The sequence below is a fragment of the Lissotriton helveticus genome, chromosome 2_1, assembly GCF_964261635.1.
Source record: "Lissotriton helveticus chromosome 2_1, aLisHel1.1, whole genome shotgun sequence".
In the NCBI taxonomy this organism is placed as follows: Eukaryota; Metazoa; Chordata; class Amphibia; order Caudata; family Salamandridae; genus Lissotriton; species Lissotriton helveticus.
The window spans coordinates 605,219,197-605,243,715 of NC_136059.1; the positions used below are offsets into that span (position 1 = coordinate 605,219,197).

The 24,519-nt window shown below is 42.6% G+C and overlaps 1 protein-coding gene across 3 annotated transcripts in view; it reads right to left on the reverse strand.

The window, feature by feature from the left end:
- The window catches only part of DHFR (dihydrofolate reductase), a 171,642-nt gene that overhangs the window by 94,373 nt on the left and 52,750 nt on the right, over positions 1-24,519 (reverse strand). For all 3 annotated transcript variants that reach the window (XM_078675313.1, XM_078675314.1, XM_078675312.1), the window contains exon 4: positions 17,062-17,188. In XM_078675313.1, coding sequence (XP_078531439.1) covers positions 17,062-17,188 — 127 coding nt within the window. The remainder of the gene's footprint in view (positions 1-17,061; positions 17,189-24,519) is intronic.

Consider the following 24,519-nt stretch of genomic DNA (forward strand, 5'->3'; position numbering starts at 1 on the left):
ACCCTGGATTGGTAATGCCAGGAAAACTTGTAGGGGCCAACGTATTATCAACTTTAGACATCCCCAACACGTTGTGACTGTGCTACTTAGAGCAGCATCCTTGAAAATGGGTGAGAATAGTGTGGGTGTGCATCCCTTGGGATACTTTTATAGCCATTTAGCCAAGGGTTCTTTGTATAACACAAGAAGCAGACATCCTAACATAGGCCCAAATTTTGAGATCCCAACTCATAACTGATATCATGCATTGAGTAGTTTGGATCAGAATGATTGACTCTTCGTCAGTTGGTAGTAATGGTTTGGGGGCATCTTCCAATACTCAGGTGGGGAAGTTATATACAAACAATCTAGAGTTTGAGCTATCACAGATAGCGGTGCCCACTTTGATTAATAATGATAGCCCTAGATTTGGTCCTGTTTTAATGGCTGTGGTGAGCGATCAGATTCCTAAATGTGCTGGGGATAGCAATGGCAGCCCAGGAGATGTAAGGTTATGCTGTACCAGTAGTACTGTGTTTGAGGGTAATACCACTGGAAACATTCCAATGCAAGGAATAAGTACTGTAACTTTTCCCCTAGATAGTACATCTATACAAGATACATTGTTTAATGTAGCCCCACACAGTCCCAAGGAAAATATACCTGCAAGATTAATATCATGGAATATAGCAGGGTTAGCGAGAAATCTACGGGACTTGGTCTGGTGTACCTACATTGAGGATTATGATGTTATTCTCCTCCAGGAGACTTGGGCCTTAAATATCCCGCATAGGTTTGGGTATAAAACTTTTCACTGTGACGCAATTCCGTCAGTAAGAGGGAGGGCGTCGGGGGGGGGGCTGGTGATCTGGGTAAGAGTTAATTTAGAAATAGAAGTTACTCAACTGCCCATTCCTTCCCCTGATTTATTGGGATTAAAGATGGTGACAAGAAAAAAGGAATCTGTATATCTAATAAATATATACAATAGACCACATCCACTTAATAGGGAATCAAAGGTAGTAGAGCTACTGGATTCCTTTTTAGATACACTAGGACCAAATGCACTAGTGGTAGTAGGGGGGGACTTCAACTGCAAATATGAACCAGTGTTGGGCCTCGATAACCTACTCTATTAACAGGATATAGCAAATGATATCCCGATTTTGGATTACACTGGGTTAGTTAAATGTACTGTAGCAGCAACTCAAATTCTACAGTTGACCGTGGGGCATGACTTAGGGGCATGACTTAAGGGCATGTAATGGCCGCTTACAGTCTGATAGACCAGCAGCCCCAACCTTTTCTAAAGGTAATTGCAAGTCACATATAGATTTTATATTGGTCTCTCTGAGTCTATGGTACTTAATTATTGACTTTAAAATAGATATCAGGACATAGAGTGACCATTTTCCACTCCAACTATGGTTAAACCCCCAACCTTTCATATCTAAATCAGCTGAAGAGGTCTCATTGAATGACTCTTTTGGGGAACTGCAAGTATCAAATAATAGATGCGCCCTGAGATGGCCTCACATCCTGGCTAAAGACTCGACGATGCTAAACATTTATAATACTTTCTCTGATACCATTGCATCCTGCCAGAAGCCTTTATTAGGCACCCAGGGTGTGTTAGACTTACATTATCAACTGGTAGATGCTCTAACTCCCTTTTTGAGTAAAATTTATAAAAGGGATAAGAACCCAAATGATAGTCACTTCGAGTTAGTTAATCCTTGGTACAATAAAGAATGTCGTCTAGCGAAGTCCCACTTGATTCAGGCTGTTAAAACTAAGAAATCCCAGTGCATAAGAGAAAGTAGGTATGCATATAACAAAATTCTGACTCAGGCGAAAAAAGCGTGGGATGATGCATTATGGGATGATCTACTAACTGCAGCCAAATTGAGAGATCAGAGTACCTTTTGGAGTATAATATCGAAGGGGAACAGAAAGGGTAGATCACCTAAGGACATTTACTTAGACGAAAAAACATGGTGTGACCATTTTACTAAACTCTATTCATATGGCAAAGAAGGGTTGCCCACACAAGTCCAAGAGAGCAACTTAGCATGGAGTATTGTCCCTTTACGATATAGTATAGAGGAGACTATGCAGGCATTACAGGAAATCAAAGCAGGTAAAGCCCCAGGACCCGATAAGATCCCCGGCGATCTATTAAAGCATGATGTGGAAGTATGGGGGCCTTATATTAACTTTTTATGTAATTCCATAGTGGCTGGAACACCGATTCCTGATAGTTGGAAAGGGGCAGAAATTGTAACAATTTTTAAAAAAGGGGATCGTTATGACCCGGGCAATTATCGCCCAATAAGTTTAATTGATCTTTTACAGAAGGTTTTTGCCAGACACATTTTAAATAGACTTTTAGAATGGATAGAGGAGACTCACACATTGACCAAATATCAAGCAGGGTTTAGGTCAAAAACCAGCACGGTGGATCAAGTATTTAGATTCATGTGCATCTGCTGGAAGTATGTTAACATAAGAAAGGGGAGCCTGTATGTGGCGTTTATAGACTGGAGGGCCGCCTTCGACCTCGTCCCACGTAATCTCCTGTGGACCACACTAAGAAATATGGGGGTCCCTGGTGAGTTACTTCAAAAACTTATCAGACTACACACAGGGAACTATGCCAAAGTCAGATGGGGGATGAGAGGTGAAGTATCAAAGCCCATCCCTGTGAGTCGTGGAGTACGCCAAGGCTGTGTGCTGGCGCCTACGCTCTTCTCACTATATGTTAATGACATACCTGCATATTTGAGAGATTGCAATCATGACTCCCCGAAGCTGGGAGATGAGGCAATTACGGCACTTCTTTTTGCCGACGATACAATCCTCATCTCTCAGAGTCCGAAGGGTCTCCAAAATCTTGTGAACAAATTCTATGGTTACTGTGTTGAGAAGGGGTTAGAAATAAATTAGTCTTTAACGAAATATATGTCCATAAACCCGCAAAAGTCCTTCAGGAAGAATTTGGCCTTAAATAATCAAAAACTGGAGTACGTTGAGAGTTTTAATTACCTAGGTATTATGTTGGACAGTACCCTTTCATGGAAGGGGCATCTGGTAAAAAGTAGATTGTCTTTCAAACAAAATTCGATGCCCATACTAAAAGTACACGGCGCAAGTCATTCCAAAGCGGTCACGCCGGCACTTGAAGTATTTAAGGCAAAGGCCCAATCAGCGGCACTTTATGGTGCTGAGGTTTGGGGTCATTGCTGCAAAAGCAACTTTGAACGGGAAGAGAATCACTTCATACGCAGGTTGTTAAAAATTCCAACTAGAACTCCCTCAGTTCCAGTGTTCCTGGATATTGATCTTAAACGGACAGATTATCAAGCTATTTTAAGGCCATTGTTGTATTGGGTAAGGCTCTGGACTACTCCGGAGCTGAGCAATTATAAAGTGGACTGCTAGAAGTTATTCAGATTGAGGAGTACCAGAAAATTGCATGGTTAAAACATATTTCTTTTTGGTGTACTAGGCTAGGGTTATCCCATTATTGGGAAGAGCCCCAAAATATGACACCCCCCATGTAAAAAACTCCTAAAGTCCACTTTCTGGTCTTATGTCAATGGCGAGCTACTCCATAGTTCATCAATTGGCACATTGACCCAGAAATTCCTGAATGTAAAGGACAATGCTGGATTTGAACCATTTATGGACGAGATAGGACCAGCACTAGCAAAAACTCTATATTTGCAATTTAGATATGGGGTGCTCCAGACGAATGCAAACACCTGTAGGTGGGGGGGTAAAAATGATAATGGTTTTTGTATTCTCTGCTCTCAAAAGGCAAAAGAAGATGACGTCCATCTAATGTTTTTTTGTCCGGTCTATAAGTCACCTAGAGACCGTTGGATCAGACCCCTCTGTAAAAACATGGGGGTTAGATCCTATAAAGAAGCAGAGCGTATAATTAAGTCTAATACCTCTCAACTGATGGTGGTTTGTATAAGCAGGTTTCTATTCAACGTGTACCTAATTAGAAAACGGCTTGGCTACAAGCTGTAATGTAATAATGGGGTCCGTAGTCTCCTCTACTCTACACAAGTTATCATAGATAGCACTGCTTTTATATTTTAAATGTGGCTTTTAAAGGTTTTAAATCTGGCTTTTATTATATGAATAATATTTGTTTTATCTAAATTATAAAATGAGATCGTGATTTTAACGTGGTATTGTAAAATTATTGATATGAATTAATTGTCGATTGCCCCCTTTCATTTATTGTAATCTGATTATGTGACTAACTGCTGGTATAGTGCATTGTATATAATAGTTTGTAAATGTTTTTTTTTGTACTTCCTGCTTTTATGGCTATATTAGCCGAAATAAAGTTGAAACAACAACAACAACAGAAGAGGTCATCTATCCTGTCTGGAAGTTCTTGTCACCTGTACTTTCCAGGGGACCTATTAACTCTTGGCCAGAGGGGGGTCTGATTTTCACACCATCCTAAGTAAATATAACTTTGTGTTTTGTGTCAATGTGCTCTCTCTCCAGCCTTCTTTTTCCTGAGGTACTTGTCGTGAAATCTCATTAAATAGAACATAACATTTAAATGATGGTCTTACTTCCTCGGACATGATAGAGTTATCACTGTAATTTGTTTTGCTCATATGATTAATTAGATAAACATTTAAACTTTTCCGAGTCTGTGGTTATTTAACGAGATAATAAGGTGAATGAACCTATGTCATATCACCAATTACTCTTCACAACTAAAATAGATCCATTGATTAAAAAGAGGGTTTTAGATCAGCAATAGACTAGAGAAATGATAGGTAATGGATCTACATTTTTACCCTTATAAAAATTGACCCCCAGCGGTGTTGACTAACCTATATGAAGTGATTGTGTATATGGGCCCAGATGAATATATAGTGATAGATTTGCGCAAGTTAGTAGCCCGCTGGATCAGTTTGCTGGTAGCAGAGGTATGGTTTTTATTGATTAGTTTGGTGATTATTGGTTATCGATTTAGGTTTTAACAAACCGTTTGTATATTGTTTTATGTTGTCTGGAAATTCCTGAGAAACGTATAGCAGGTGGTGAATGGAAGCCACACTGCAGTGAGATTATTCATCGGTTTAAAATAGAAATTACGTTTTGTGAATAAGTGAGATCAATTGTTAGCAAAGAGTTTGCTTGTGAAACTTTGGTGTTCTATCACCTAGAAAGGGTAACACTAGAGGAGTAGCAGGTTCTTCTGAGCTTGGGTGAAGAGTAAGCAGAAGGTTTTACTCACAGTGTAGGAAGGGTAAGTGGAAGGTTTTACTCTTAGTAAAAGAAATCAACCATTATTTTAGCTTTATGAAACAGACAGGGTAGCGAATGTTTTTATGTCGTTATTAATGAAAATTTTGGTAAAAGGTTAAAGGAAATTAAGTTTTCATATTACCTTGTGAAGGGAGGGTGAGCTGCCGGAGTTGCACTGAAGTCAGAGTGCCGCGCTGGGATTGGTGGAAACAGCGGGTGTGTATTTGTCGGAAGATTGTAAAGGAGGGGTCAGTAGAGAGGATTGATACTGGCGTCACAATAGAGCCGTGCTAGTTTTGGATAAGCTAATTTTGTAAAATTGAGCTTGATTGGAAGAAAGAATAGAAGCCGCAACAGGATTGGAAAAACCGGAGTGTAGACAAAAAGATTAATTAGTTGATAAAAAAGAAGCAGCAATAGTATTAGACAGTGGAGTTTATAAGTGGAAATACGATCCAACATTACTAGGGAACTGCCCAGATAGAAGATATTTAGGTTTGGCAAGAGAAGAATATACAAGAGGATCTTGTCCTCGATGTACGGAGATAAAAGAAAAATTTCACTTTTGCAGAGAAACAAAAATTATTTCAAGAAAGATAAACCTATTAAGACTAGAGAGGGAATTCTTATTCCACCACCAAAAACACCTGCCTCGTTTATGATGATGATGGAAAGAGGCTATCATACAGGTGTATGGTTAGAAAATTGGATTGAGTATATAAAACGTGACTGAATACTAGCTTTCCCAGAAAATTGTACTTTCAATGGGAGAATTCTTCAGAATTTAGGGACGAGAATGAATGAATTAGAACCCAGACCAAGATTAACACAATATGAGGCCTTAGAAGAATGGGAATCAGAGGCATTTGATCGAGACAGGTCTAGAAGTACTAGGAGTTATAGAGAATTTTTCCATAAAAGAGTGTGTGAATCACGTGAAGATCAGATGAAACAATGGAGACAGGCAATGGTTACCAAAGGACTGTATCCAGTATTAATGTTAGAGGAACAGTCGGGAGGCAAATGTACAAGAAAAACTAAGCATTTAACAATGACAGGTTGTGGAGAATCAGAAGATGAATTTATGGAAGATGTCCTAACAAAGAATCCTCCTCCATATCAGAAGGGACCAAATAGAACTATTCCAAGTGCCCCTGCTTTAGAAACACTATTAGTTCCTCAGATTATGCAGAACTCATTAAATGAAAGGAGACTTCAGGAAAAGGAAAGAGATGCAATAAACAAAAATAGAGAAGAATTAATACAGAAAATAACAATTGAGTGCACACCCTGAAGCTTTGACTATACTAGTGACTATAGGCCGTGTTGTCCCATTGTATGGGGATAAGGGAAATTGTCCAAAACCACCAGTTATGGCCACTCCTATAATAGAACCTAGAGAAGAGAACATAATAATTGAAGATCAAGTCAGTGAATGTGAGTCAGTAATATCTCTAATGGATTTGCCGATAGGATAACACAAGATAAACTCCGAGAAGAGTTGTTCCCAGTTGTTCAAAAGAAATCCGATTAGAAACATCCACAGGAACTAAAAGTGCCACAATAGGGTCACTAGAAGAATTAGAAAGGTGGGCACAGGGATTCGACAAACCGAATCAACAGCCAAAGATTTTGGACATTTTTAAATTAAAAGTAGAATTGGAAGAAATGATAGCTGGAAATGTGGGAATAGACAGGCTAAATACGTTCAGTGAAGAAGAATTGTTGTTTATATGTAGGAACATAACTAGAAATGCAAAGATATTTCATTAAAAAACTGACAAGGCTTGCTTCCAAAATGGGAATTGAAATAGGGAGAACAAAAGTACTTCACAAACCATATAGAGCAGAATTTACTGACAAAGATTTCAAAAACATGAATTTATCTGGAAGAGAATTACAGATTACGGAATTAATGACAATATTACAGAAATAGGGCGATTTAGACGCGTGGAAAACAAAGTGGACAAAGAAAAAGGAGGAAGCACAGGCAAATAGGAATGCATCAGAATATGTATTAAGATAGTCTAAAAGACAGAAACATTATGCCCCATGAGAGAGGTACCAGGAGGAGGCTATGTACATGTTCTACGGACCCGACAAGATATTTTGTAAAGTAAATTATAAAAAAAAGGAAAGAGAGGAGTGTTTCTGAAGCGGGCCCCACACTCATTACTAAAGTTAAAAAAATAATAATAATAAAAGAGCGCGGTGTCCCTAAAGCGGGTGCCACGCTCACAATCAAAGTTTTAAAAAACTGTTTAAACTGAGCGCGGCGACCCTAAAGCAGTGCCGCGCCAAGTATGCAAAGAACAACAAAAAGCTGCAGCAGAGGTCTCCATCAGTGTCCATGAACAAAAGAATGCTCACCCACTAGATAGATAAAGATGACCATGTAACAAGCTAAGTAAAAGGTCCAGTCGTGGAGAGGGCAGGGGTGGGATGGTGGCTAACTGTTGGGAGTCACGGACACATCATCTCCCTCTATGCCGATGACCTATTGCTTTACTTGCCAGATGCGGTGATAGGCTCTGCAACAGCTCTGGATCTCACGGGAATGTTGGAGTGTGTTTCAGGGTGGAGGGTGAATAAGAATAATACGCATTTGTTCCCAGCGTCTTCGACGTTCGCCCGGTCTTCAGACCTCCCGGTAGATCTTAACTGGGCCAGTCCACCTTCAGATATTTAGGGATTCATGTTTACCACTCCCTTGAGGATTTGCAAGAGGGCAATCTTGGAAGGACCATTCAAGCACTCAGATCTTGTGTCACCTTCTGGTGTTTGTTGCGATTGCCTATAATCGCAAGGATCTCCCCGTCTAAGATGGTAATGCTTCCACATTTATTATATTTTTTATCAATCTTCTGACTACAGTGCCTGCCTGCTGGTTTCGCCAACTGGGCTCCTTAGTACGAGATCTAATTTGGGATAGGAAATGGCGGAGGGTGTCTTTGGATGCCTTACAACGCCTCATGTTGGAGGGTGACCTGGGGTTGCCAAACTTTTTATTATATTATCTGGCCTCCCAGCTGGAATGGATTGCCCAGTGGTTGGAGGGGTTTCGGCTAGAGGCAATGGATTGGGTGGAGGCTGGGACTAGTCCCACACTATTATTGACTAAAACTACTTAATCCGGCTGTGGAAACCCAATGTCAATCTTTGTTGTGGACAACAGCCCTGCAGTGCTGGAAAAGATGTGGGACAAAAACCGCTGAGATCGCCCTGTATACTTCGGTTTTGCCCTTGATTGGATTGCCACATGGGGACCCGCTAACATTCACGGCTGAACAGCTGGAGGCCTTGACTTAGGTAGGGTTGGATACAGTGTGAAACTTACCATCAGAATGCTCTTGCCCTCTTTGTAAACCTGGCCGAGGACCCTGGCCTTCCACCTGGGCAGTTCCTTCGAAATGAAGCACTGGACCAGACGTTTAGGGGACTGTGGGATAGAGGTAGTGAGGAGTCCAAAACCCATACGGTGTGACAATCCTTGCTTACACTGGGTACTGCAGGACACCAGGTGAAATGGTTTGATCGTTCTGTCTGATGTAACCTGCAGCCCCATCTTAAAAATACTCAGACATTGGGAGGAGATACTGGAAAGGAACCTTTTGGACTTGGAATGGAACAGGGCATTGGAGTACCCCAAGTTGGTCTCCCGCAACACAAGACTGGGCTACACGCAGTTTAATTTTCTACATGTGACCTACATGACACCCCATAGACTCCAAATTGCTTATGGTGGCGAAGTTCGTGGGTGCTCGAGGTGTTATTATGAGCATGCTGATTTTGTGCACATGACCTGGGTGTGACCTTGACTAAGTCAGTTCAAGGTCGAAGTGCTGACGGCAGTTGGTACGACATTAGGACGCACAGTTGATTTCTCTGTGGAGGTCTGCTTGCTAGGGCTTTTTACTTTCCCACTTAAGCGGAAGGTCGGAAACAGATTTCTTGACCTCGCCTTGGTATTAGGAATAGCTATGACATGGAAATCTGTGGTGGGGACCTTGGGGGGTGATGCATCTCTTTGGCTGGGGCGGAGGGAAGAGCCCTGGCTAGGGAAGAATTGAGGGAGCTTCCACAGCGCCCCATCGGGAGCAATGGAAGGAGGTCCTAGATACTCGGGCGCACCCTGCACGTGTACGTAGTGACGAGGAGAAGAATTGGGAGAGACTCCAGGTAGAGGAGGGACATGCACATGTGGCAAGGGAACCTGGACCAGAACCAGCCCCCATTAGGTGTGGAAGTATAGTAGACATTCGAGCGGTGCCCCGGTGAGCCCCCGCGGAGGTGTGTGAAATGGATGTAAGAGGCCCCCGAACACCACGCTGTGAACAGCTGTGTTCAAAGATGTGTAGAACTGTCGGCCAGAGATTAGATAGAGGTGCCTCCCCCAGACCCCTACCATACCAGCAGCCTCAGCACTACGGTTTCTTTTTTTTTAATGCTAGAAATCCCCACACCACCCTGCGCTTGTTAGTTGATAGTTGAGTTTGTTACATAGCATGCAGGAGATACCTCCTCTGAAACTCCTCCCTTAAATGGATCAGACCGTCTTATAGTCACAGAAGATGTTGAATGGATAATGCACCATGCTCACTTGATTCAGGGATGTGGAATTCCTATAGCTTGATGCACGGCACATATTGTTTGGGGTCAAGGGCAACAAGTTTTCATGTGTATTTTGTCCTTAGGACAAGTAGGCCCAACCCCCTGCAGCACAAACCCTTTGGCTACCAGTTTGCAGTACCATATTAGGGATCAGGGAAAGGCATGGTCTACAATTATGGTACTATTAGTGTCCATATGTTAATGCTCTTCAATCGTATATTTATGCTTCATTATTTGAAAGCCTTTATTATTACGGTGAACGCTCTAAGTAAATGTTGTAAACTCCGACTACACTTCTGACAGTGGTTCCTTTATAAAAATGTGTACACAGTTTTCTACGTTTAACAATATGATGCTATGTATAATACTCGCAGTATGTTCTGATTGGATGCAAATCTTTGCAGAAGCATGAGTGATGATTCTTTGCTTGCAAAATCAAAAGTTCTTTAAAAAAATGAAAGTAGGAAAACAGTTAGCTAAACTACTGTAAAATTTCTGGTTCCATTTCTTTGCAGCATCATTTAGTAACATGTGCTGATGCATACCAGTATTTCCCAAAAATATTCAGAATGGAAAATCAGTGTACCAGTTTAAATAAGATTATGGGAAACAAACATAAATAAGCATTGGCAAAGCCAGTAGGTCTAAAATTGGTGGCCACCTTTTTGGTTTGGTCAATGTTTGACTTGGTTTGGAATGGGTTTTGCAAAAACTTAAACTTATTAGTGTGGTATTGGAGTGGAAGCTGTTAGGCCCACACCATTATAACAAACATTGGCAAAAAGCAAACAAAATTTGGTTTCAAAAAGCACACTCGGCGACAGTAGTTACCGACACTGCACAAACTACTTTGTGTGCCGATATGCTCCTTGTGAAAGAGCAGAATGCTGTCACTCACAGTGAAACCAGCCGAGAGAGAGAGAGAGAGAGAGAGAGAGAGAGAGAGAGAGAGAGAGAGAGAGAGAGAGAGAGAGAGAGAGAGAGAGAGAGAGAGAGAGAGAGAGAGAGAGAGAGAGAGAGAGAGAGAGAGAGAGAGAGAGAGAGAGAGAGAGAGAGAGAGAGAGAGAGAGCATTTTGACAAACACAAAAGGTCATGGTTAACCCTAGTCCAAATTAGGGTCCAATTATTAAAGGAAGTCTCAAAAGCGCACCCATAGTATATGTCCTTGCATTAAGTGCAGCTATACGGCTTTCATGAATTCCCAAGAATTTACAGAAGGAGAACAAGAAATACTACTTCTAGAAAATATTTATTAACTACATTTTAGCATGTGTAAAAATTGCTGCCGGGATACCGTGACGATCCGCGGAACAGATTTCTGCCAACCTGACGATGGAACTTATCATGGCTCCTTAAAGCAATACGCGGTGGAAAAACAACATACCACAATTCGGATTTGTGATATATTTGGAACTGCAAAATAGCGGAACGTGATTTTGGGAAATATTGGATCTGCAAACACAAGCTGAACATACAAAAGAAATTGTGTTCAATACACAAGCTAAGAGCCTTGAGGAAGCCCGAATGGGGCGAAACGCGCGTCGGCTGTGGATCATTGTCGATTGAAAAATAAAACTTGAACTATCAACTTCACATGGCTACTGGAAGTCGCTTTTGATAAAGAACATTGATGGACAAAATAGTGCTAAATTGCACAAGGGATAAAAGTGACTATCTTTGATGTGCACTGGTGTAGTATCTTTTGTATTGTGACTGACTGCCTGAAATCTGTTTGGGCAGGGGGTCTTTGTGGATGCCCTAGGTGGATGTGCATCATACACCAAAGCTGCACTCTATATTAAATTGCTTGATCATAAAAAATTGAGATTTAAAGCTAATGGGACTAAGAGAACATATATTGATGTGCAGGTCACCATAGCAAATCCACCATTCTTTGTTCTTGATAGTAAATATGCATGTGCAGTTTTGCTCATGCAAAAATCTGAGTGTTTGCAAGTTCACTTTCCGTCCAACCACTTTTTTCAACAACTCTGGAAGAAGGTTTACGTCTACATTGTCAGGAGAAAATTTCCAACATTTATCAGTATGGGAAAAGATTAGAGAAGATTTTTTGAAAACCCTCAAAACATGCGAGTTAGTAGGTTTGCACAGACTCAAAAGGGCATTCCAAGCCTGGAAAATTGCTTACCACTATCTTCAGCCCCAGTATGTAGATCTGTGGAAACGTGACAACATAAGTGGTTTGCTAGTATTCAAACACTACTATGGTATGAGCCCTGTCATAAATCAGAGAGGCTATATTAGAGCCCCTATATAATGAGATTGCTGCCATAATTTGTCGCCGAACTTCATGGCACCAGGGACAAGTGGATTTTGTTACAGGACAAGTAGATTTATGAAGCAACCTTCCCCATGGACAAGTAGATATTTTATTAAATTCCACACCCCTGCTTGATTTCTTGTACCTTTCCCATCGACATGAAGAGCTGTTTCCTGAACATGTGCCGTAACTGTTGTAGGGCCCCACAACTGCTAATGGTCGAAACATTTGGATTACAAGGATTAGGAGGGGGTGATGAACGGAGACATGACAGTCACACAAAATCTTGCCCATCAGTATCGACCGTCCAGGGGGAATTGCTCTGGGTTTCAATAAGCCAGGAGTAAGTTGATGTTATTGTTTGAAATTAGGAAAGGTTCTAAATATGTATGTAGATGGCATTTTACACCTCACACGCACACCTTGCATGATTGACTCAATTACAGCTTAGTGTGAAACTGATGCTTACGCCGCTGCTCAATAGGGCATCATTCACCCATATGCACTGCGCCTTCAATATTCCCCTATTTGTCACATCGAAAACCTGGCACTGCTGTAGCAAACCGCTACCGGGAACATAAACTATGTAAGACAATTGATCTGGGTACGAGTTGCTGTATCACAAACTTATTGATGTGCCTACATTGTGGCTGCTCTCGTCCAGCAACCCTAAGCGAACATTGCAATCACACATATATTGCATTTGAACAGATCAGGTTTTTTTTTCTTTCTCAAACCTGTGAAAAGCAATAAACAGATTAAACAAAAATGGTCAAACCAGTTGGAGGTGATTTGACAGGGGAGGGTCTCCTGTCCTTACACGGTATTGTGGCTTCATTGATGAGGGATTTGTGGCCAAGATTGTTTGTCCAAATGCTATTTTGTAAAATGCTAATAAAAATAGGTTTGAAAAAACTAACTTCTGCAAGATGCTTCCTGAAAATTCCTTGGCACACCCTATCATATGCCGACTTTTCCTAACGAGGTTCACAATTGGTCAAGGTACTCAAGTATTGTCCTGTATTTTAGAAGCTTTAATTTAAGCCATTTGAAAAGAAACCTATTAATTATATTTTAAAAGGTATGTCACCTTCAACAGGTAATAAGCCCGGACAGCCTTCTCAAGCCTTACAAGTAAAGCAAGAAAGTTGCAATCGTAAGGAGCTTTTACAAGTTTAAACTACCTTCAAAGCGTCTCCCCTGACACACTGATTAGTGGCGCTTCAACAGCCACTCATTTGAAGATGGTTAGGAAGTAATGTATCATTAATTCTTCTCTGCACTGCTAATGTGTTAAAATATCACTGTTCTACAGAACGTAAATCAAAACGGGACAATGGGCTACTAGACATCAACCAAATATTCGAACACTCATTAATTTTCGTTGATCAAGAATACATTTTCTCTTGGTAGCATGCATTTCATTGGAAAGACGATATTAAAATAAGTGGTTAAAACACGGCCCATGCAACAGTCAATCAATTACCTTCCTCAGTGACCAGCGCACAACCACTTGTCACCAATTTTAAATTTCTGTTCAGTGGGGCAAGGATTTGATCTAGTTTATATATTAGAAAATTCAGTGTTAGAAATGGGGGTCTTTAGTTGGCAATGGTTTGCACCTTTGTCCAAATAGGGACCCTTGCTTCTAGTCAGGTTGAGGGGGATACACTCCTAGATAAACCCTGCTCACCCCCTTGGTAGCTTGGCACGAGCAGACAGGCTTATCTCGGAGGCTGTGTGTAAAGCATTTGTGAACACATACAGTAATACAGTAAAACACTACAAATGGAAACCACACCAGTTTAGAAAAATAAGTAATCTTTACTAGACTTAACAAAAGACCCAACAACAGAAATCCACAATACAGTAATCAAAAAGGGGACTTTAAAATGGTAGAAATAGCTTAGTTCAATGTAGATGGTGAATGCAACACTTTACTCTCAAAGTACCTTGGATGCGTCACGCAAAACAAACAAAAGGGTCGCAGGGAAGGCGATGCATCTGTTCCTTGCTTCGGGGGAGGCCGCGCACCTGTTCCTTACTGCAGCGCAGGGGAGATGATGTGTCTGTTCCTTACCGGAGAGGAGGCGAAGCGTCAGTTTCTTACTGTGATCCGGCGCGATGCGTCAAGATGGCGCCTCGATGCGATACGACTATCCGGTGCGATGCGACAAAATGGTGTCTTGGATGCGATGAGATAACGTTGGATGCGATGCGTGAACATCAGAATGCGAAATCGATGAACTTTCGAGTGGCAACAGGCCCTGCGACACACTTCTCCGGTAATGCGACCGCGACCTCTGCAGTGGCGGCACGCTTCTCCCGTGATGCGACACGCTTCTTTGGTGATGCGACGGCAACTCCTCGTTGCATCGCGCTCCCAGCGACACAAAGTCTCTGAGGGCCCAAACAGCAGGCACCTCACTGCAAGTAGAATTCCCAGCAAGGGAATTCAGGGGGAGTTGGTGCAGGAGGCAAGCGCAACTTCAAGCCCTTGGAGATGTTTCTCAAGATGATCAAATTACACACAAATTTCATTTTCTCCTTTCCTTGGCAATAAAGTAACCACTGCAGGCCAACCCCAAACAGTCGCTATCGCAGGGGCCGTCTCCTCCTTCAGCTTCCTTGGTTCTTCTGCTTGGAAAAGTTTCATCTTGATTCCCAGATGTGATCTAAAGTTCTGGGCCCCAATATTTATACTGCAAAATCCTTTGTTCTCTGAAGGCAGAGAGTGTCTATACCTAGTCAAAACCAGTTCTGTCCTCCTGGGTGTAGCTTCCTGGCAGGAGGCGGAGACAGCATTGTTTGAGAGCAGACCTGGCCCAGGTAGCTGAAAGGAAATCTCCTCCCCCTACTCTCTTTTCTATGAGGGCTCAGGTCAGTGAAAGTAAATCTCCGCCCCCTACTCTCCATTCAATGCAGGTCCTATTCAGCACAGCCCTAACCCATCAAACTGCTGGAACCAAGGCCCTCTCCAGCCCCCTGTCACTCACAAACCAGACATGGAATACACAAACCTACCAGAGAAAACTGGATAGTTAGGCAAGAAAATACCTACTTTCTAAAAGTGGTATTTTCAAACGCAGAATGTAAAAATCACCTTCACTAAGAGATGCATTTTAACCTTCTGAGTTCAGGCACACTAAACTCGCATTTCTACCTGGTTCCCTGTGTCTGTTAGGATTATAAGATGTTATAATCAAACTGCCCATTCTGCTCTAAGGGACCAGGTAGCCTTGCAATAGTGAAAAACAAAATTGGCAGCAATTCACTATCAGGACATGCCACACACATCAGGGCATGCCCTGCCTTTTACATACAATGCACCCTGTCCATGGGGGTACCTTGGGCCTACCTTAGGGGTGACTAACATGTAGAAAAAAGAAGATTTAGGGACTGGCAAGTGTGTGCACTTGCCAAGTCGACATGCAGTCCCAGACTGCACACAGGCTCTGCAATGGCAGGACTGAGCCATATTTTACAAGCTGCTCCTGTGGGTGGCACAACCAGTGCTGCAAACCCACCTGCCGGATTTGATTTACAGGCCCTGGGCACACATGGTGCACTGTACTCTGGTCTGACAAGTAAATCAAATAGCCAATCATGGAGTCACTAATCCACTACAACAATTTACAATAGGGAGCACTTGCACTTTTGCACTGAATAGCAGTGGCAAAGTGCCCAAAGCATCTATACCAGCAAAAACATAGCAAAAATACAGGAGGCAATAGTATAAAAATGGAAGGGAGACCCACGCCAATGGTGCCAGGACTAACATTCAATCTCTGGGAATTATGGAAGCCCATAAACTACTCAGAGCAGCAATTCATTCTGAAGCCACTCTAGCAAGCAGGCCAGGAGATAAACATCAAATTCCAGTAAACTGCCAACTAAATTGTCTCCCCTACCTACTAAAACATCAAATTTACTGTGACTTTAATTTGAGGGCAGTCTCATTTTCTAGACCCCATCCAAAAGTTAAAAACACTCAGAGGGAATAAAGAGCTTAAGGAGGAGAATGCTAGGACCGCGGGCATGTACACGTTTGGTAAAAATTCAAACTTCAGTAATACTCAGGAAGCGCTCTAGAAAAATTGGAAAGCACTCACAATTTAGTTGAGGGCAATAAAAAAAACTCAAACATTTAAGCAATACAAGTAGGGGAAAAACACCTAACTGGATTTTTTAATGCTACCAAACGAATTGTGGTTAGTGTAGCTATTACATGTATATAAGCACTTTTTTTTACCAGCACTACCTACAGTACAGATCATCACGCATTTCACATCAAACTGCTGAAATCCAAATACTAGCTGAGCAACAGCCATAGGGATCATATCCCTAATCAACACCCAAGTTTGTATCCTAAAAATTTCCCTTTGTCAGGTAAAACACAAACTTTTAGGGGGAGGAATATCATTGTATTATGAAAGCTACTGTTACTCGAATGCCCAGTCACTAAACTCTTGCCTCCAAATCCTGCCTAGCTGACCTTAAACACTTTAAGGCAAACTCTTTTGCCAAAGCTGTATTCACCTTTCCCCATTCATCTACTCATAGAACACCAAAGTACCCTTCTCTTCAAAGGCATTAGAGGGTCACAAAAACTCTTAATAAACCATAAATTATTTAGTATCATAGGAAGATACAAGAGTTACTAAAATAAACAGAGGGGGTGAGCTCTTCTCCATTGGATTTTTAGTTTTAGATGTCAGTGGGGATAACTTCAAATACTTACAAAACAGTCAGTCTCAATAAAAGTACTTGTGCAGAGCAACTACAATCCAACCCTATGAGAACAATGTATGCGAAATGCATTTAAAATTTAGTCAATTATTGTGCAACTCAGTATTACTGATCTACTATTCTGGAAAATATTTTTACATGTTTGCATCAATACCTTATAGAGTGAGCTTCCTCCAATGATCCAGAGCATGTCCACTTTTTCTGCCAGGTCTGGCGACTCTACAAGCTCTAAGGCCCCATCCAAGCTGTGTGCAAGATAGTGAGCTCCTCCTGGCGGTTCTCTAAAGAAAACGATAACAAACATAAATTTACCTATACAAGTACTTATACCACCATTGGAATGAATGCCACAATGATGGTGCAGGAAGGGAGCAGTAGTAAACGATATGCCCAGAGCAACTTGGTAAAGAATACCAACGGCTCCAGCGAACCAACTACTGCCCATCTCTTACGGTCTGTATGACCACCTTTGTGTTTTTTCCTCTTCAAATATATATATGTGGCACTTCCCCAAGCCAGTTTGTGTGGCTATAAATAAAGTGCAATATTTCGGATGAACTCAAGGATATATATGATGCCCCCTTTCCAATATATGCTAAGTTCGGGGATCTGAATATGCGGACAGTGGTTAATACAGCCTAGTCTCTCTAGTTTTGACATTTCGACATTTCGCTTCAGTGAAGCCCACCATTATTGGGTCGTATACAGAGGGGCAAAGCATTTTTGCGCAAACTTTGAGTATTTGTTGTGAAAAATAATGCCATTAACTTGACCTAAGGAAACACACTCTCCTATTAACAGAAGTACTGCATCTTTTGCAGGCCCGAAATCTTCATTTCGGTCTTTGTGCTGTCAGCACCTTTCAGACAGAGCCCCTAAACACAGACGAGCATACCATTAAAAAGTAATATTCCTCTAAAATGTTTCTCTTTTCTCACTGCGATATAACATGCTACAGTCGGCATACAAAAGACATGAAAACTAGTAATTAGTGACATTTTGACGAGAACTTTTTTCTCTTCCATTCATGTTCACTCATCAGTGCCAAACTCTTCATCTTAATTCTTCATTAGACTGGCCCCATAACAGTGGAGTTCATTAACGCAGAAAATCATGTCTCGCTAAAAATTACATTTCTTTGGCCATACCTCGTTTTGGCATTTCTATAACACGAGCCTAGCTAGCTAGCAAAGGAGGCTGTACAAATGCAAACCCCGTTTTAGGCGATCCCTTGTTTCCTAAAAGCACCTCGGGATATGGACTTCACTTTTTAGAGGAATGTTAATTGAACTGAAATTGTGGAATTATCCATAAACCTATAAGAAAAGACAAGGCTATATACATGCACTGTGGGACCATCGGATTCGTTTGAACAAAAAGCTATTTCAATGTAGAGGTGTCAATTTTGTAATTAGATCTCTAAAATAGTTCTGCATTAGAAATTAAAGCAATCAATGACCTTGCACTGATTAACACTAAACATTTGAATTTAATAATTAAGTGCTCCAAGTGATGTGCAGTAAATGCGATTAGAAAAATAAGCGCCGAGTGCGCAAATTAGCAGTGGAAATATTAAAATGATATTGGCTACATCAACAAAACACTTTATATAAGCACTGACCACAATACTTGCTCAGGCGTTTTGTTCATACAAATAAATTAAGTAATTTGATTAAATGCTCTTCAACAAGACAGTCATCTGGAGCACCTACTTGTTAATTCGAATACATTGCTTAAATATCAATATGTTATGTATTTGTTGAGCGCGACAGCTGCCCCCGAGACGGGGCGTCCCGGCGCTAAGAACCATAGCACAACCTACTGAGGAAAAAGAAACGAAGGGAAGGCTTACAAAGGAGGGAAGAGGTGAGTTTTTATTGCTTTGCGGAAGGCGGACAGGTTGTCGAGGCAGCGGATGTGCAGGGGAAGGGAGTTCCAGAGCCTAGCTCCCAGAAGTCTGAAAGAGCGACCTCCGATGCGGCAGAACTTCGTGCGGGGAACCACTACTAGGTGTTGCCCCGTAGAACGAAGGTTGCGTTGGGGAGTGTAGGGTGTTAGGAGCGACCGGAGGAGTTCGGGGCCATCTGATTTAAGGATTTTGAAGGCAGTAGTGAGGGCCTTAAATTGAATGCGGGCTTCCACAGGAAGCCAGTGGAGTCTGAGAATGGTGGCTCTCGCGGAACACCTTCTGGGAAGGCCTACTATTGCCCTGGCCGCCGAGTTCTGAATTCGCTGAAATCTAGCAGTCTCAGCTTTGTTAGCGCCCAGTAGAAGGACACTCGCGTAGTCCAACCGGGCAAGGATGGTGGATTGGACGATGAGCTGCCGCGTTTTGGGGTCAAAGAAGCCTAGAATGGGATTAAGGCTTCTCAGCAGCCCAATACAGGTAGCAGCTACTTTCTTGGTGTGGGTCTGGTAGTTAAGTGCGGAGTCCAACCATACTCCCAAGTTTTTAACCAGCGATTTGGGAGGGGGGTGGGGCCCAGCAAGGAGGGCCACCATAGGTCGTTCCAGCAGCTGGGGTTCTTGCCCAGGAGCAGCGCCTCGGTTTTCCCTGCATTCAGTTGTAGACAGTTTGCAGTCATCCAGTTGGCGACGGCGGCCAGTCCATCCCTAAATCTTGTGGCGTCAGGGGAGGGCGCCTCATTGAGGGTGATTACCAGCTGTGTGTTGTCGGCGTACGACACCGGCGTGAGATCCCATTCTTTGGCCACTGCCGCAAGAGGCTGCATGTACAAGTTAAAAAGGGATGGACTGAGTGCAGAGCCCTGCGGGACACCTTGGCCGATAGCTTGTGATTGGGAAATAAATGGGGGAGCTGACACCCGGAAGGACCTGTTCGTAAGGAACGAACGGAACCAGTCCAGCGCCAGGTCCTGGATCCCAATGCTTTCCAGGCGACTCAATAGGATATCATGGGAGACCGTGTCAAAGGCTGCGCTGAGATCGAGCAGTATCAGCGCAGCACTCTGACCGGTGTCCATAATCCTCCGGAGGTGTTCAGTGGTGGACAGGAGTGCGGACTCCGTACTATGCCCAGGCCTAAACCCGTGTTAGGAGGGGTCCAAGATGTTGTTTCCCGCCATATGGTCATTAAGTACGGTGTTCGCATGAGCCTCTGCTAGCTTGGACACCCAGGGGAGCAGTGAGACGGGCCTGTAGTTCTCCGGTTTTGTGGGGTCTAGGGTGGGTTTTTTGATAATGGGAGTGACCCAGGCCTGTTTCCAACATATGGGTACTGTGGCCGATGAAAAGGAGAGATTGCGGAGCGAGGCCAGAGAGGGGAGAAAAAAGTCCAAAGCTCCTAGGAAATGGGCTGGTCTCATAGGATCTGAGGGGGCGCCGGATTTCACCTTCCTGCAGAAATTAGCTAGATCCTCATGAGAGATAGTTGTCAGACAGGTGAGCCTGGAACCCTTGAAGGGGGCATTGGGAGAGCTGGTGCGGTCCGGGGGGTTGTGTGAGAAGGAGTTGTAAATCTTCCTCACTTTTTCTGTAAAAAAAGTGGCGAGGTCTTCACACTGCTGTGTGGAGGAGATATATGAGGCAGGGTTGCCACCGTTTTGTAATTTTTGGACTATTTTAAAGATTGTTTTCGTGGGGTTGGGCTGGACTCTATTTCCTTGGCATAGAAGGCTGCACGGGCAGCGCGTATGGCTTTGTGGTATGATTTGAGTGTGGCCAAGTAAGAATTTTTGTCCTTGTGGCTGTAGTCTTTCCTCCAGTGCTGTTCCGCTCTTTTGCATTCCTTTCTAAGTACTTTCAAGTTCTCATCATACCATGGGTTAGAGGGGGTGTTACGTCCTCTAGTCCACTTGGCCGGTATAATAGAGTCCAGTCCTTTGGTGATCCAATCTTGAAAAGCGGCATACGACATGTTAATGTCGTTTGTAAAATCGAAGTTGGGAGCTCCTAAGCTGGCAGAAAGGTCCAAATCATGGAGTTTGTGCCAGGGCCGTTTAAGACAGGAGGCAGGTGCCGTCCTGTTGGATTGCGCAGCGACCGGAATCGCAAATGTGACGAGGGAGTGATCAGTCCAGCCCATGGGTTTAGGAGGATCAGCTTTGGCTTCTGGAATGTTAGTGAAAACCGGGTCAAGTATGTGGCCAGCAGAGTGAGTGGAGGATTGTATGAGGGGGGTCAGCTGCAGGGCTGTTAGGTCCGCTAGGAGATTACTAATGGTAGGATCCGAGATAGAAGATCATTGGTTGTTTAAATTTCCGATTCAACATTATGGTTTCTTTCCAATATTGAAATGTACAAAATGAACACCTTCCATAACCTACGAAGACTGGCGCATGTCTGGCATGCTCCATGCCTGAAGACCGAGAGTTGCGCACTAGCCTTGCTAGATAGACATTGAACAGGCGTGTGACTCTATAGAATGGGATATATATATGGGTGACTCTAAAGAAGATTGGGGTGGGTCAGGGGTTTATTCAATGGGTTTGAATAAATTACACCAACCCAACAGCTCGTGTGAGACAGCAGGGACAGGTATCGTAAAAATATTACACTAACAACGGGTACTCGCTAAGGGCTGCTCATTGTCTCCACTCATTTTTGCTATCGCAATGAAGACCTTGTCAGCCACACTGAGGAAAAAACTGGGGAGATGGGAAATTCAACTGGGAAACACCAATCATGTGGTTTCATTATATGAAGACGATACACTGGTATATATGCGCCATCCAGATAATGGGGTCCCAGCTCTTCTGAGAGAGCTTAAGGAATTAGGGAAGCTGTCCACCTCAACCCTGGGAAATCAAAACTGTTCACTATGGGGAGGCTGGCTGATAAGCCGGAAAATGATTTGGCCAATGTAGGTCTGACATGGGTACCGGATGGTGTCAGGTACCTAGAAATTCGTCTGACACACACATCCACCACCTACCTAGAAAATAACATGGGGAGAGTAGTGGAAGGTATTGGCAACTATCAAATTCTGGAAGGAGCTCCCACTTTCCCTGATGGAAAGGGTAGCCCTAATAAAAATGGTATTCCTGCCGAGGCATCTATATGCCCTACAGCACTCACTATACAGAATCCCAAAGCAATACTTCACAAAGTAAGAAAGCCTGCTAATCGAACTGCTATGGGGAAACAAATGGAAATAAGCAATACTCAACACACTCCAACGAAAATGGGAAGTGGGCGGCATGGATGTACCATGGTTAGACCTGTATTTACGGGCCTCGCAACTTCAGCATGCAGTTCATTGGCTGGATGAGAATGACAACTGGGAGAAACAACTCTTGGCAGGTACACACGGAGAGGTCTCCCTACTGGAGCTCCTTATGCTGTGGGCCACAGTGCCCAGGTCCTACCCATACATCATTCATCATGTAGCGGTAGTTTGAGCAATATCAATTAAAGGGGTGATCAGGTACGACCCTATGCTCTGGATATGCCTCTGTGGATGGTACAACCATCCAAAAAGATAGCAGTTTCAATGTCTATTAAAACATGGGTGGAGGGGTGGGGCGATGCCATACAATGTGAGATATATACAGTAATCAACAATTCATAGTGTGAGAGGAGGCTGAACACACTTCTAACTGGGAAGAGGACAAATCCTACAACATTGAAAGATATCAGCGGTGGCTCACGAACTATGTCCCACATTTCTGTTGAACCCACCCACCACATCTGTAATACAGGCAATGATTAGTTTGACTGGAGGCCACAGACTGGTGTTATATATATATATATATATATATATATATATATATATATATATATATATATATATATATATATATATATATATATATATATATATAGCGTTGTGGGCAACCTTCCGAAGAAGCCCCTCCCAATTCAGACAAAATGGAAAGAGGCAGCAGATGAGCCCCTGACAGACCTGGAATGGATTCAAATACATGAGGGAGTTAAACGGGTGAGCTTAATAAGAGATTTAAACTCATAACGTACATCATTCACCAGACTTATTTAACTCTGTGGGCTATAAGCAAAATTTACCCAGACCGAACATTTGAATGCTCCTGATGCCGTCAAACAGAAGAGCATTTTATACACATGGTATGGGAATGCTCGGTACTGGCGCAATACTGGGAAACCATAGTAGATCGAATGCAAATTGCCACAGAGTGGAAAATTCCAAAAGCAATACGTTAAGTAATAATGGGACTGCTCCCCATGCCAAAATCCCAAAAACTTAGTAGAAGGTTTGTGCTGCTGGGACTGGTGCTGGCAAAGAGAAGAATAGCGATAAGATTGCTCAGTTCAGATCCCCGGACAATGGAGGGTTGGCTGAAAGACCTCTAAATGGGCAACCCCCAAACTAGTCAGAATGAAACGGGTTGGGAAAGACGAAAAGCTAGATGAGGATGCGCGAGCTTGGTCACTCATGGTGGTGGACGCAAAGGACCCCCCACCTCACTGAGAAGACTAATGAGGAGGGAGAGTAGGGGATGGAAAATTAAGGGGGGAAGTCAGATAAAGTGACAAATAGAGAATGCAAAATGTAAATAGAAGCATGGCCCACTGAGAGGTCGACATCTTTTTTCTGAGACCAGACACGCAATGAAGGGGGGGGGGTTGGGTTTTAACTTAATGAATTGGCACAGATAATACGTTAAGAGACAGACTTGGTTGTTGGGAAGGCCTCCAAAGGAGACATAATGATAATGTATAACTGGGAGGACACGGAACGGGATGGGAGAAATATGAAGGTGATGTAGATTGTAATTATGTCTTGCTATTATGTTGAAAATGCCCCCCAAAAATTGAAAAAACAATTTAGATGTACAAATTGGAACCTCAAGAGAAATACCTTTTTGTTTACACAAATTCAAGAGCACCACTGTAAACATATACATTTTTACCCAGGTTTCCAGGAACACATCGTTGTCCCTCCTTTCCAGATAGGCAAGTGTAAAACAAGTTTTAAAAATCCTAAAATCTGCAAAGGCCACATGGGACTAGTTTCCAATTCCCCTGGAAAGTCTAGAACCCAAACTAACTTGTGCGATCTATTAGAAAGGGTGAAGCAATCTCACTGGTGTTACGAGCTCTGCGAATCAACAAAGGGGTGAAACCACTGGTGATCAAATGGAAATGAGAGCAGACTGTGCCTCAGGAGTCTTAGACTAGGAATACGCCTGTTACTAAATCAAAGAGGTCTTTAGTACGGTTAGATTCACATTAGCAAAATTTAACATTCTTTTTATTTTGCAAACGTAATTGTATAATTATATACATTTTCGATCGTAGCTTTTAGTGTAGTACATTTTCATGAGCATTAATCAGATAAGGTGTGACCCCTTTATCACATACAGAGGCAATATGCTCTTTCCCAAACTGTTCTGGCTGTTGTCCGAAAATTATAAATTTGAAGGCAGTTGACCGATCTGTAACAAACTGTTATATAATGAAACATGCTTTGTCACACTTGGAATATCCCCCAACTGATGTGTTCCTCGCTCAAGATAAATCATGCTGGAGCGGAAACCTGCCTCAGATACAATCAAGCAATCACCTTTTTTCACCTCCTCGTAGAACTGTCCTATAATCTCTCTGTTGCAGAGATTCCACAATTAAGTAGGACTGAAACTGATGCCAACCTTCAAAACCTGCTGATTTGTAACTA